This window comes from Pimephales promelas, chromosome 4 (assembly GCF_988280905.1).
Source record: "Pimephales promelas chromosome 4, fPimPro1.hap1.1, whole genome shotgun sequence".
NCBI lineage: Eukaryota > Metazoa > Chordata > Actinopteri > Cypriniformes > Leuciscidae > Pimephales > Pimephales promelas.
Genome location: NC_142772.1, coordinates 15,157,234 through 15,171,229, shown reverse-complemented (window position 1 = coordinate 15,171,229; position 13,996 = coordinate 15,157,234). Strand labels below are relative to the sequence as shown.

The window sequence follows — 13,996 nt, the reverse complement described above, 5'->3', positions numbered from 1 at the left end:
TTCGTCAGTCCACCTCTCTCCAAAGGATTCCTTCTCTTGGAAGTATTTCCCTTTCTTCTCCACCTTCTTTTTACACTTCACAGGTGCATACCCTTTGGTCAATTCCGTCAAAGGCCTTACAATCTTGGAGTAATTCTTGACAAATCTGCGATAGAAACCGCAAAATCCAAGAAATGATCTTAATGACTTCAGATCATGAGGTATCTTCCATTCCTTAACAGCCTTCACCTTCTCGGGATCTGGTGTAACGCCTTCTGCACTCACAATATGTCCCACATACTTGACAGATGGTTGACAGAATTGACACTTATCAACTGACAATCTCAACCCAAACTCCTCCAATCTATCAAGTACTTTCATCAGTCTCTCTTCATGTTCTTCCAAGGTTCTCCCGAAAACAATCAGATCATCCAAGTACACAATCACTTGTAGTAAGTGCATGTCTCCAACTGCCCTCTCCATCAGTCGCTGAAACGTCGCAGGAGCTCGCGATATCCCCTGAGGCATCCGCTCAAATTGGTAGAATCCAAGAGGACAAATGAATGCAGTCTTCTCTTTATCTTCAGAAGCCATTTCGATTTGATAGTATCCACTCCTCAAATCCAACACTGAAAACCACCTACTTCCCGTCAGACAATCCAAATCATCCTCTATCCTCGGCGTAGTATACTGATCAGGTATAGTTCTCGAGTTCAGAGTTCTATAATCAATACACATCCTTATAGCACCATTCTTCTTTCGAGCGATGACTATGGGTGACGCATAAGGACTTCTCGATTCCTTAATAATTCCTGCAGCCAGCAGATCCTTCAGATGGCGACGCACATCATCTATGTCAGCTGTAGCAATCCTCCTCGACCTCTCTCGGAAAGGTGTACTATCCTTCAGCCTGATTGTATGAGTAACTTCCTTTGCTTTCCCCACATCCCACTCGGATATGGAAAAAACGCTCCCACGCTCAGACAACTTCTTTCTCAATCTTCCTTCCCAATTACTTGGTATAGGGGAATCACCAAAGTTAAAGATATTCGGATCCAACTTCGTCACAGATGTCTGTTCTCTTTGCATCACAGTTACAGTATCCGTATTAAACACATTTGCCATCACCGTTCCTTCAGAAATAACTATGTCCTTCCCAGTCTCATTACACACCAGCAATTGGAAACTATCCACATTTACATCCGATGAATGCCAGACAGTCGAAGGAACAAACACTCCCGCAGGTAACTGGTTCTCATCAGCGGCTTCCACCATCAGAATATCTTCTCTAGTCTGTTTCTTGAGTTCCACTGTGCACTCAGCATACTTTTCACCATTCTGAGGTATTTTCAGATCTCCCGGACCCATCCACTTTACAGTGCCTTCCGCACAGTCAGTCACTTCTTCCTTCCCCGGCAACTTCTCAAAACCAGGTATGGAAACGGTCGACTGTATCCTCAAGGAATGTACAGTATCAGAAACTTCTGTTTCCCGTCCCAATGAAATTAGTCTTTGGAAGAAACTTGCATTTGTTCCGATGATGACAGGAACCTGTTTAGGACCTTTAGGTTCTGGACACACCAGCGCTAACACAGGCACTTTTTGCTGCACTCCAGTGAGCGACTCAGGAAAAGACACATCCACCAGAATATATCCCTTGTATGGATAAGTACTAGCACTCAGTCCCCAAATTGACAATCCACTCAATGGTTGAATTGGAACGGTTGACAAATGTTTCTCATGAAAATGCTCAAAAACAATGGTAACTTGTGACCCACTGTCAAGTAATGCACTGCATGAACATCCATTCACTTCCACTGAAATGGTAGAAACTGGTCCCACAAGACCTCTGGGCACACCATCCTTTTCACTTCCATCAGTAGTTCCCTTCTTTGAGAAACAATCTGAACTACCGGACCCAGTAGAATCATCCTTGGCTCTGCTCACTTCAGCTTTAGCTCTATGTAGGGATTTCACCAGCTTTTGAATCACCTTTCCGGTATTCTCTGCTGCTCTGCACTTAGTGGCAATATGTCCGTCTTCACCACAACGGTAACAGAAGAAATCCTCTTTAGGCTGCAACCTTCTCTCTGCATTTCTTCGAAAAGGCATTTCTCTGTAAGTCGACCTCTTGGTCTGAATCTGTTCAGCAGTTGAGTTTATTCTCATTACTTCCAGACGTTTGTTCAACTTCTGAATCTGCATCTTCAACTCTTCCACCTCAGGGTCTCCACAAGTAGCCTCTCTTTTCTTCTCCTGCTTCTCTGCAGCAGCAGCGGTTCTCATGGAATCAGCAGGCATCTTAGATGAATCTTTTCTCATCTTCAATTTCAGTTCTTGAAGCTCAGCTCTAAGCTTATTCACCACATCAGAATCCACTTCAGAATCAGTTTTCAGAATCAGTGATTTTACTGGCATTCCAATCCTACGTCTCGCAAGTTCATTCTCTTCAGCGGTCTTTATCTCATTCAAAAACTCCAAGAAACCAGGGGGTTTAGCTTTCCTCTCTCTTAGGCGCAATTGTAACAACATCAGGTCAGACTCAGCAGAAGCACCTCTGATAAGTTGTTCAAGTCTCGCTCTATCCATTGACTGTGACATCAACCCTCCTTTCTGCACAACTTTCGTCAATGACTTCTCCAATTGGGTCAGGAAATCAGACAGCATTTCTTTAGCGAATTGTCTCATCATTCTGAATGCATTTTGAAAGCAGGACCTTTCAAACTCTCCAGAATTCTTCTCCTCTTTTCCTTTTCTGAACACTCGCATTCAGATGTCATCATTCTCGCCTGTTCCAACCAGTTCTCGAAACTCTCCTCTCCAACCGGAATAGGAATGGTACCAGAGAACATCCTCAATCTTCTGTAAGCATTTGAATCTCCAGAAGGTTTTGTCTTCTCCAGCAGATCACCAACAGCACGAATGATGGACTCAGGCGATGCAGCATTCGAACCAGACGAATGGAACAATGATCCCACATCACTCATGGATTTTCCTTCCTCACGAAGAAATTTTTTCAACTTCTCTGCGAAATCAGAAGCATGTAGATCAGCCGATGCTACAATAACTCTCCATGGATCTTCACCATCCGCTCTCGGCAACTCAGCTGGTATGCGAGATGAGTCAATTTTCTCTCGGCATTCACATAATACCATCACAGTATTTGGAGTTGTCCCCGCTTTGGAGTCTCTTACTCTCACTTTGCCAACAGCTTTTATGGTTTGGACCGCTTCTTCAATGAATGCCACCTCCATTGTTGATGGTACCCCCATTAACCTGTTAACCTTCAGCTCCACAAGGGGGCTCACAGCTGAAAATGACATGCCTGGATAACAATAAATACAGCTCCTGAGAACAGTGTACCACAGGCACAATTAAGGTATCTTTGGAAAGAAGACAGTTGGGACTCTACTAACAATCAATCAGATTTGATAATGCTCAAACAGAAAAAAAGTTATAAAAGTTAAAAGTGCCTCAAAAATAATGTGCGCCACAAAAATGTTTTAGTATTTCATGTACAAATATATAAAAATAGACCTGGAGTAATTCAGATAGATAAAGGATTGAAAGCCACAAGTCTCATCAGTTTATATTTCAAATTTGAGGAAGATATAATGAACAATGGGGTTCCTGCAAACTTTTTTCCAAGACTATGTCAGTTCCCTTTCTCCCTCCCCCTGCCTGAGGCACATCCCCAAAAATAACATGCCCAAACTAAAATATTTGCAGTTGCTCAACTATTTGCACTACATGCACAATTTAGACATGTTTAAAAAGAAGACACTTTAGAGTGTATTACCCAACTGTTAAAGTTGAAAAAACTTACACAGACAAAAAGTTATAGAATTTAAAGTGTCTTGAAGATAATTTATACTGCATGTAATATTTTACAATTTCATGTAAAAATAAATGAAAACAAACCTGTAGGAATCCAGTTAGGTAATTGATTGAAAGACATAAGTCTCATCAGTTTATATTTCAAATTTGAGGAAGATATTATGAAAAATGAGATTCCTACAATATTTTTTCCAAGACTATGTCCAGGTACCAAGAAACCTCCTTGGATACATCAAAAAGCAACCTAATGACCAAATGTTATGCAGGGCACTGCAAGCTATTTCAGTCAATTCATAAAATAATGCAATTATAAAATAATACACACAACCATTAGACTTTATGCAAGTGATTTATTTGCACAACAGAACAAAAAAAATATGTAAAATACATAAGTAAAATATTATGAAATATAAAAAATAAATAACTGAGGTTCTTTGCAATAGAAAATACAAGTGATATAAATACTGTACTTTGTTGGCTTGGCCTTCATATATTGCTTTAGTCCATTCCTAGCTTTTGATGCCACCATCCTCTGGTCAATTGCAATGTTCTGAAAAGTATGGAAAAAGTGAAGAATAGTGAAGAAACTGAGAGCTTGCATCTCTGGCTGGTGCTTGGATGCCATTCATCATCTGAAGATTCAACTTGATGGCTGTTGCATGGGAAAGAATGGAAAGATAATTAGCACTGCATGTCAAGTAAATAATTCTGTTTAGTTTCTATATAGCTGGCCATTCATTCAACAATCAAACTGATGGGCAGTCGTTTACACAGCATTCGTACTAAAGCTCATCCATTCAATCAACAATCAATGGCCAGTGATATAGACAGCATTCATATGGATGACCAGACAAAGAACCAACAATCACACTGATGGCCGGCCATCAGACAGGAATGTGGCATTTTGAAAGCATACAACTCCTTCCTATATAGCACATATTTTCTGCAATTCTTCCCACCAATTTCTGCAAAAAAAAAAAAAAAAAAAAAAAAAATATATATATATATATATATATATATATATATATATATATACATACAACATATACATTTACAGTACAACATACATCATATTTACAGTACAAATATTTGCATTTGTACTATAAATATTATGTATATTAGACTGTAAAAATATACAGTATGTGTGCTAGGAAAAAATGTATATTGCACAGGTGTCCAGCCCCTCCATCCTTCAGATAGCACACCACATGTGCCAGAAAAAAACGGCAAACAACTGCATAACCGTACAACGCATATAAATACATATATACAAATAAATAAATGCATATAAAGTAGCATAATCTTTTCAGACACAACTTTACACAATGCATTTTCCGTATGAAACAACTGAAAACCAAACACAGTAACACACTCTCTCTCTCTCTCTCTCTCTCTCTCTCTCTCTCTCTCTCTCTCTCTCTCACCCACCCACACACACACAGACACACATACGTATAATGTGTGCATGTTACATAATTATGTATAAAGCAACTCACCGAAAATTGGATAATCTTTTCCGCCCTCAAGCATAATTATTACCGTCGTCACGATTTTCTCATCACTCATCTTCTCATCAATGTCGACATAATCCATCTTCGAGTGATCTCGAATAACTACTTCAGCAGAAAAATACTTCTTTTGACAAATCATTTTATGACAGTCTGCATGTCTGCACGAACAGATGTTTGTTGACTAGCTACCTCTTAGCTTGTTATCTTAGCTCTTAGCTATAGCAGGCCTGTCAAAACATGACCGCGGTGGGTGTGGCTCTGCAGAGCCTGAGTTTAGCTCCTCTATCGGACGGAGAGCAAATAAAAACATATGTTCGTGTGAGAAATTCAAACTTCCCGGGCATCGTTGGAATCGTGCACTGGTTGGCTACATGTTTTACCAGTCATATCATGTCGTTTCTTTTATTGGCTTTCGTTATAAAGACAGAATGATATGATGTGCATATCATGACGTCAAAAAACGGACTGCAGTGTTTGCATATTTTGAACTAGATATCGCTTATCTTTGTATTTGTGTGTGTGTGCGCGGTCGTAATTTGTTCATTACACTCTAAGCAACACACCCATATAAGGGTCTGCTACCGGGAGTCTGTTTTCTATGGACTATTTTATTGCATAACAAAACCGCATGATATTCACCCTGAAGAAACGCGATGTAAACAAAGGAATTACCATGGATATTACAACATTATTTTTTCTTTGGACAAAAAATGCTCTATGGGATGTTATTCAGTGGACCCTCAGCTTTCCATTCAATCTGGAATTTTTAACAGTGGATGCGTGTCTGGCTCGTTATTACAAAATAATGGTGAGTTTTTGTTTACGTGCGTTTTTATGTGTACTGCTTACCTAAATGCAAGAAATACATTTCTTATAAGCTTTCCATCGAAAAACAGTGCACTGACATCGATGCCCGAGGCTTAGACCTTTAAAATTATATATAGTTTGCCAAGATTAATGATCTTCTTTCATGTTAAATCCATTCATAAACATTAAACTAGTGGGGGGGGGGGAGGGCTTCAGAGCGCCGTCGGTTGCCCGAAGGTTAACTGGTTAACATGATAGCATGATTTTCATCAACCAAAGCTTCCTCACTCCACTCTTTAAGTTCAGCAGCCAACAGTTCATCACTCTTGAACTCCATCTTGAAGCAGAAAAGAGTAAGTAACAACTACTTTAGTCTTCTTAAATCTTCAACGAGATCTCAGGAAAAGAATAATTGATCCCGGACGAGCCCCCAAATTGTGTAGCGCCCCCTATGCTCTGAGTGTAACCCAAGCGATGCTCCGGATTCTTTAAATGTGTCTCTCGACTTGCAACTATGCAATATTGTTATTCTTTCCCTTCCTTGAGATCTAATATCTCAATTAACTGTCTACTAATTAACTGCAAGTGTCACTGGTCTTTAACCACTGCAGGTGAATGCTAATCCCCCAGACTCACAAACACATGAAGCTCAAAAACGGTTTACTCTTTTATTACACAGTTACTGAAATTCACATAGAAGGTTCGCCGCAGCACAGCCATAAACATGCAGTCCCATCACAAGCACCCCCAACTGGCGAGCAGAACTAGATAAATAAATGCAGGTAAATAAGTTATAAGTGAATTTAGCTATACAAATACATATGTACCCACGGCACGTCACACTATGACACATTTAAATATTGGAAGAGCACAGCAATTCATGATTAAACAGCATAGCAATTCATAATTAAACCCACACACAATGATCAGATTACACTACACATCATATTCAGTTCAGCTCACCCAACGTTTCCTGTCCACTCTGCGGCGCTAGGTAATCCACAACAAGTCCAGCAGGTGAATCCTTTCCCGAAGCGTACTCCGGTCATGGTGGTTCAGCAGAGACAGCCGTCAAAATTGCACCCGGCGAAGTTTACACTTCCTGCATTCTTCCCGATCGCGTTGTTGCCGGCTAATGTAATCCTGCGCTGCAACGGACAACAAACACTCATGAGCCACCCGGCGCTTTGTCTTCCCACATACCAACGCATTGCAAGTCAGGCTACAGAAATATAACTTCCCTCAGCAGGGTACTTAGCTTGCGGTGATTGGGGGACTCTCCTGCGTCGTGCCACCGGCTATCACATCTCCCTCTCCTGAGCCGCGCACCTCCGATCACCTCGTCCGCTCATATGAAGCCCCCGGAACAGGTGAAACGAGTCGTTAATCAGCCAATGTGAATAAATTCCTCCCTCTTCACAGGTGCACATAATCATTGTCTATTACAACCCCAGTCTACAGGTGTCCATAGTCAGTTCGATAGACACAGCCACTCTATAGATGTCCCATAGATGACAGCAAATAACGCAGCAAAAACTGTACATACATAACATGCATAATAATATGTAAGCTGCACATATACTGTACCGTACATACACGACACAAGCAACACCATTTGGTAAGTATAAACAAATAATAACATTTATTCACACACAATAAAATAAATATAAACAAACAAAAAAACCCTTGTATTGAGTCTTAATAAACCAATAAACTTCAAATGTAAATCAACCCTTGTCTCTTATTTTCTCTTTCACAAAAATAAACTCAATTTGTAAAAGCCCTGAAAAGGGGAATAGTTTTAAGATAGTTGGATGAAAAATGCACGGACACAATCTTTCCTCAGGTCAAGTGTATAATGACTGAAGAGAGGAAGCGAGCTGCACCGTCATCTCATTCAACCGTCCCCCTCTACTGGCGTCTCCTGTAACTACAATGGTTTTTTCCACTACTGCTTCTGCTGTTAACATGACATGTTGCACATGAAAGATAAAGAATAATAAAAGTGCTGTAACTGTACAGTAACTGCTTCCACAAACAATAACAACTTTAACCATAACATATCCTATCTCATTACTCTATAAGAATGGCAACATTACCTGACTATGAACTTGTTAACTATTACTATTACTTAACTGTTTATCCTGACTTATTGATACAACGCCTTATTTCCATCTGTCACATACTTCCCCTCAAAATTAGATGTTGTCCTCAACATCATTAACTCTAACCATAAATTCAAACATGTTCAGAATATATATATATATATATATATATATATATATATTTTTTTTTTTTACAGTCTGGAACTCTTTTGATACATTCTGTCTGTTTCAACATAACGCACACATGTTCACTTTTGTTATTTAGTTACAGTCTGGAACTCCTTTGATACATTCTGTCTGTTTCAACATAACACACACATGTTCACTTTTGTTATTTAGTTACAGTCTGGAACTCTTTTGATACATTCGGTCTGTTTCAACATAACACACACTGTATAGTGTATACGTCCCGTAACTGTAGAAATGTTGAATGCTTTAAAGTCCATCACCTGAATACCCCACAGTCGACTTAGGTAACAAAGTCCTCGACTGTACAATCTACTTCCTCATGAGTCAATGAGTGCAAGCCAGTTCAAACGGTGGTGTCCACAATGGAGTTCGGGCTTAAAAAGACAATGCATCAAGACTGTAGCAGGATGGGGTTCCGATTTTGTCATAGTTGAAAGTCTTTGGTGGCCTACGTTGTCTCTGCGGCCGCTGAGGTCTGGTCTCCACTTCTGGGTCGTGTGCGTTGTGCATGTTTTCCACTGATGGCATTGATATTCCCCCCTCTGTCTCAAATGCGATGTCGTCCTGGACATCCTGGTTATTAGTGTGATTATTATAATATCTTATCAGAGGTGGCTCTACTGCATGTTCCTTTAGGTCTGGCTGACTCACATTAGTTTCCATGGGAGGAATCTCTCTCACTGACTCTGGTGGTTGAGTAAAGGTCTGAGATGGCACAAAATAGTAATCCTCATCATCCTCTTCTTCCGACTCCTCTCTGACTTTATCAGCAACTGCCATTTTCCTTCGTGGTTTCACAGGTGGGCGTACTTCAGCTTCCAGCGGTAGGTGATCGCATGGCAAAAGGAGGTTTCGATGCAAAATCCTGGTCTGTCCTTTCCCATGTTCCGGTCTCAGCTCATAAATGGGAACATCCTCTCCCACTCGACGAACTACAGTATGGATGGCATCTTCCCAGTGATTCCTTAACTTCCCAGTTCCCCCGCGAGGGGTCATGTTTCGAATTAACACACGGTCTCCTGGGCACAACACAGAACTCCTCACCTTCGTATCATACACCCTCTTATTCCGCTGAGCAGATTTGTGTGCATTTTCTCTTGCGATCGCATATGCCTCCTGCATTCCTTGCTTCCACATTTCCACATAGTCACGCTGGCTGCGACTTCCCTCTTCTGTGGGCAAACTGAATAACATGTCAATCGGTAATCTTGGAGAGCGGCCATACAATAGATAAAATGGGGGAAAACCTGTTACCTCTGTACGTGTGCAGTTATAAGCGAATACAAGCTTATTCAGGGAGTCTTTCCAGTTCATCTTGTCTTTGTCTGTCAGGGTCTTGAGCATCTGTATTAACGTTCGGTTAAACCGTTCGACTTGGCCATTTCCCTGTGGGTGGTAAGGAGTCATCCTCGATCCAGCTACACTGCAGTATTTGCTCAACTTGATTCTCAAACTCACCTCCCTGGTCGTGGTGAATGCGTGTTGGGAACCCGAATTTTAGAGCATAATCGTTAAATATTTTGTCAGCCACTGTCTTCCCAGATTTTGATGTTGTCTGGTACGCTTGTGCGAAACGTGTGAAATGGTCCACAATTACTAGAATATACTCATAGCCGCCTCTGCACTTATCTAAATGGAGGAAATCTATTGACACAAGTTCAAATGGTTGGGTGGTGACAATGTTCAATAGAGGGGCCCTTGTTTCACGACTAGGCTTTTTCTGTTTCAAGCAAGTACAGCTCATTACATAATGCTCTGTCTCACGCTGCATGTACGCCCAGAAAAAGCGGTCTCTTATCAGCGACACTGTCCTGTCAATGCCTTGGTGTCCCATCTGATTATGCAGCTCTTTCAGTACTGTAACTTTGTGTTTTTCAGGCAATATCAGTTGTTTCCTGTGGACTGTCTTTCTCCATAGAACCCCGTTTTCATCGACTTCCAGTTTTTTCCACTCCCGAAGGAGACAACAACTTTGTGCATTGAATTTTCTCAATTCCTGACGCACGGGAATCACTCCAGACAACTTACATTGTAAAACTGGTCCAATATAAGCGTCGTCTCTCTGATCCTGTTGTATCTGTGCTGGCGTTAATGAAACAACTGAAGTCCCTTGAGCGTCGAGTAAACTCTTAACGGAGATAGCCATCGACCATGCAGCATTTGACTCTGACTGTGTTTCTACTGCCTGAGCAGTTGTTCCCACTGCATCATACGACATTTCTTCTGTGCATTCATACATCAGTTTTTCCACCTCCACTGGCATCCTAGACAAACTATCGGCATCAATGTTTTCCTTGCCGGGGCGGTATTTAATGGTGAAGTTGAAGTCTGCCAATTCTGCTACCCATCGGCTTCCTGTAGCGTTCAATTTAGCAGTGGACAGCACATAAGTCAAGGGATTGTTGTCACTGTAAACCGTGAAAAAGGGGGAGTAGTATAAATAGTCACGGAATCTCTCTGTAATTGCCCACTTAAGAGCGAGGAATTCCAGTTTACCTGAATGGAGGTGATAGTTTCTTTCCGATGCTGACAGTGTCCGGGAACCGTAGGCTATAACACGCAATTTTCCATCTTGCTTCTGATAAAGCACGGCTCCGAGTCCCTTGTTAGATGCGTCTGTGTGGAGTACAAATGGTTGAGAAAAATCAGGGAATGCCAGTACAGGTGGTTGGACCAGGCAGTCGATCAGTCGGTCAAGGATTTTTTGATGTGAGTCTGTCCATCCGATTGGTGTGTGCGATGGCACCACTTTTGCAATTCCTCTTTTCTGCGACTTTCTTCCCTCTGGTTGTGGTCTCCCTATATGGGCCGATCCCTTAGTTAACTCATACAGGGGGCTGGCAATGCGGGAGAAGTCCTTTATGTATTGGCGATAATAGCTCAACAGTCCCATGATCTGTCTCAACTCACCAACTGTTCTGGGTTTTTTGTCTTTTAGTGCTCTGACGGCAACAGTGTCAGCAGGATCAATTTTGTTCCCTTCTGCTGATATTATTCTCCCCAGGTAGCGAATTTCAGCTTTGAATAACTCGCATTTGCTTGGTTTTAATTTAATGCCATACTGTCTTAATCTCTGTAATACTGTTCTTACATCACTGACATGGCTTTCAAATGTTTTGCTGAACACTAAAGTATCATCCAAATATGGAATACATATTTTGTCTCGGATGCCTTCCAAGCAGTCCTCCATGCAGCGTTGGAAAGCGGCTGGAGCATTCATGAGCCCGAATGGGATCCTGGTCCATTCGTACAGACCCCAGGGTGTCACAAAAGCTGTCAGGTGCCTGCTGTCTTTTTCCATGAAACCCTGATGGTAGGCCTTTCCCTGGTCTAACAATGAGAACATGACGTTTCCTCCAAGGCCATCCATGATATCCTGGATTCTGGGTATTGGCTGTCTGTCAGGTTGGGTCTTCCGATTTAACTCCCTGTAGTCTATGCAGAGTCGTAAAGAGCCACATTTCTTTCTTACGCACACAATGGGTGAAGCGTAGGATGAGTGCGATTTCTCAATCCACCCCTGTGTAATCAAATCGGTTAAGTGGTTCTTCATTTCCTCGTATAAGGGCTTAGGGACTGACATGTAAGCTCGGGCTACAGGCTCAGGGTCTTTCAATGGAATTTTCAGATGGAGCTTCTCAATACAGCCTATATCATTATCTGATCTGGCGAAAGAGTTTGACTCCTCCCTCAGCATCTTACGAACAACCTCTCTCTGGCTTTCGTGCAGATGGCTGAGATCGATGGGGGGATCCCAGAGTTCTGCACTTGCCTCATGGTCTTTGGTGTGCTGGATCTGAATGTTGTTCACATCCACAGGAGAGTGTTTTTCCTCATTAGTATTGAGAGGATATACAGAGGTGACTGGCTGTGCTGTACCGATCACTACTCTTCCTGTTAATATGATATCATGGTCAGTGGCATTCTGTACACTCAAGATAATGTTCGGTGGGGACCCTTTCCTCACTTGGACAAGTGTTTCACAAAATTCAAGTCCCTCCGGCCACAGGGGATTGTCATCAGGCGCAAAGACTAATGTTGTGTCTTCATTAAAGCGTTTCACATTTATCTTACACTTCACTTGGACAGCACTATGACTGGGTATACTCATTCTCTGGTCGGCTGTTCTCACTAGGTACTCACTTGTTCTCTCGCTGCTTGACTGCTTTGACGAATGCCTGAGCTGTCTTTTTCTTGAGGTAGGGAAAAGCCATTTTCACAGTATTTATCAGTCTCTCTTCCCATGTGTTATTTGTCTGGTTGTTCTGGCTGTTAATAACTACACGTTCAATTACATTAAAGCCAATAATGGGGCGGGGCTGTTGGCTGCCTTTCATAACAAGCATGGGGACATGAAACTCCTCAACGCCGGCTGCTAGCTTAAAAGTCACCTCTACCCATCCCACATACGGCATCTCGGTACCATTAGCTGCCTCAATTTGTAAGGGGTCATCTGGGTCAACTATTTCTGCAATATCTCTCAGTCTGATGTCAGGGAATTTGTCAGCTTTCCATACCTCATCATTAATCGCAGAGACCTGGGAACCGGTATCCCAGAGCACTTGGGTTCTCTTCCCTTGTAGGTAGCAATTAAGGAGACATTTCTTGCCCACTAATTCAGTCACTGTCGAATGTTTTTTTTTCAAAGTGTTTCTTTTTTTCTCATTCACCATCTTGCATGAATGTGTTCGTTGTGTTTTCGGTTCAGGGTGGGTGATTGGTTTACAATTTTCTTTATGTTCTGGCCAGTGATTACCCTTACATTCTCTAGAACAGTATAATGCTGTTTTACACACTGAGCATTGTTGAACCTTTTGATATCTCTCTTGTTCTCCACAGTTGGTGCATTTTTGGGACACCCTGACAGATCTGGTCACTCCCGGTCCCTTGGGGGCAACCACTCCTCGTTTAAAGGGGTCCCTCTACTAGCACTGGGCGGTGCTCTGTATCCTTTGCAGCCCGCACGAAAGTGTTCGCTACTCCCACACCTGTAGCAATGTTCGCAGTGCTCCTCTCCTCGCCGCTGGCACATAAAACATCTTGGTCTGGGGCGTTGCATTGGGTATCTTTGCGGTGCAAACCTCTGTTGAAACTGCGCTGTCGGTGTCTTTAGTCTTGCTCCACCCGCAGTTTGGTACTCCTCACTTGGCTGGTGAAAATCTGTGGCACTCTCTTTGTTCCAGGTCGTGAACTGTGGCTGAGCATACACTGGGCAGTTAGCTGCACTGTAGTCAATCCCTTTGTTAGCAGGGGGAAACAGTTTTGGTACTGCTTCTGTCTTATGAATGGATTCTCTAATTTGTGATATCTCTGCCTTGAGGTCTTTCAACTGTACTATGTCAGCTTTGATTTCTTTTAAGTCTGAAAAGACATCCAGAGGAAGGGTGGCAATGTTTGGTCGAACTGGACATTTTTTGTCGCCACTCGCATCACTAGACTGAACAGCGTGAACGCCAGTATGTCGCTGTGGAGCAGTCAGCCTCTTTTTATCTTGCCTCTCTTTCTCATTAGCGCATGCTAGGTTTAACCTCTCTAAGAGCAACTCATCAGAAGTAGTCAGCTGCAACA

General features: G+C 42.1%; 1 protein-coding gene and 1 long non-coding RNA gene across 2 annotated transcripts; both read right to left on the bottom strand.

Moving 5' to 3' along the window:
* Window positions 1–2,666: 2,666 nt before the first annotated feature.
* Window positions 2,667–3,302, bottom strand: LOC148981663 (paraneoplastic antigen Ma2-like). Its single transcript, XM_089129775.1, has one exon. It carries the CDS (start codon window positions 3,300–3,302, stop codon window positions 2,667–2,669), a length of 636 nt encoding a protein of 211 aa, XP_088985901.1.
* A 714-nt stretch (window positions 3,303–4,016) lies between these two features.
* On the bottom strand, window positions 4,017–6,172 carry LOC148981662 (uncharacterized). The gene is made up of 2 exons (XR_016168257.1): window positions 5,313–6,172; window positions 4,017–4,468 (listed from the first exon to the last, which is right to left on the bottom strand). It is a non-coding gene; the product is annotated as an uncharacterized LOC148981662 (long non-coding RNA).
* Window positions 6,173–13,996: the final 7,824 nt, after the last annotated feature.

Excerpts from the sequence above, each read along its gene's own strand:
- LOC148981663 (XM_089129775.1), bottom strand. The coding sequence starts at position 3,302 with ATGTCATTTTCAGCTGTGAGCCCCCTTGTGGAGCTGAAGGTTAACAGG.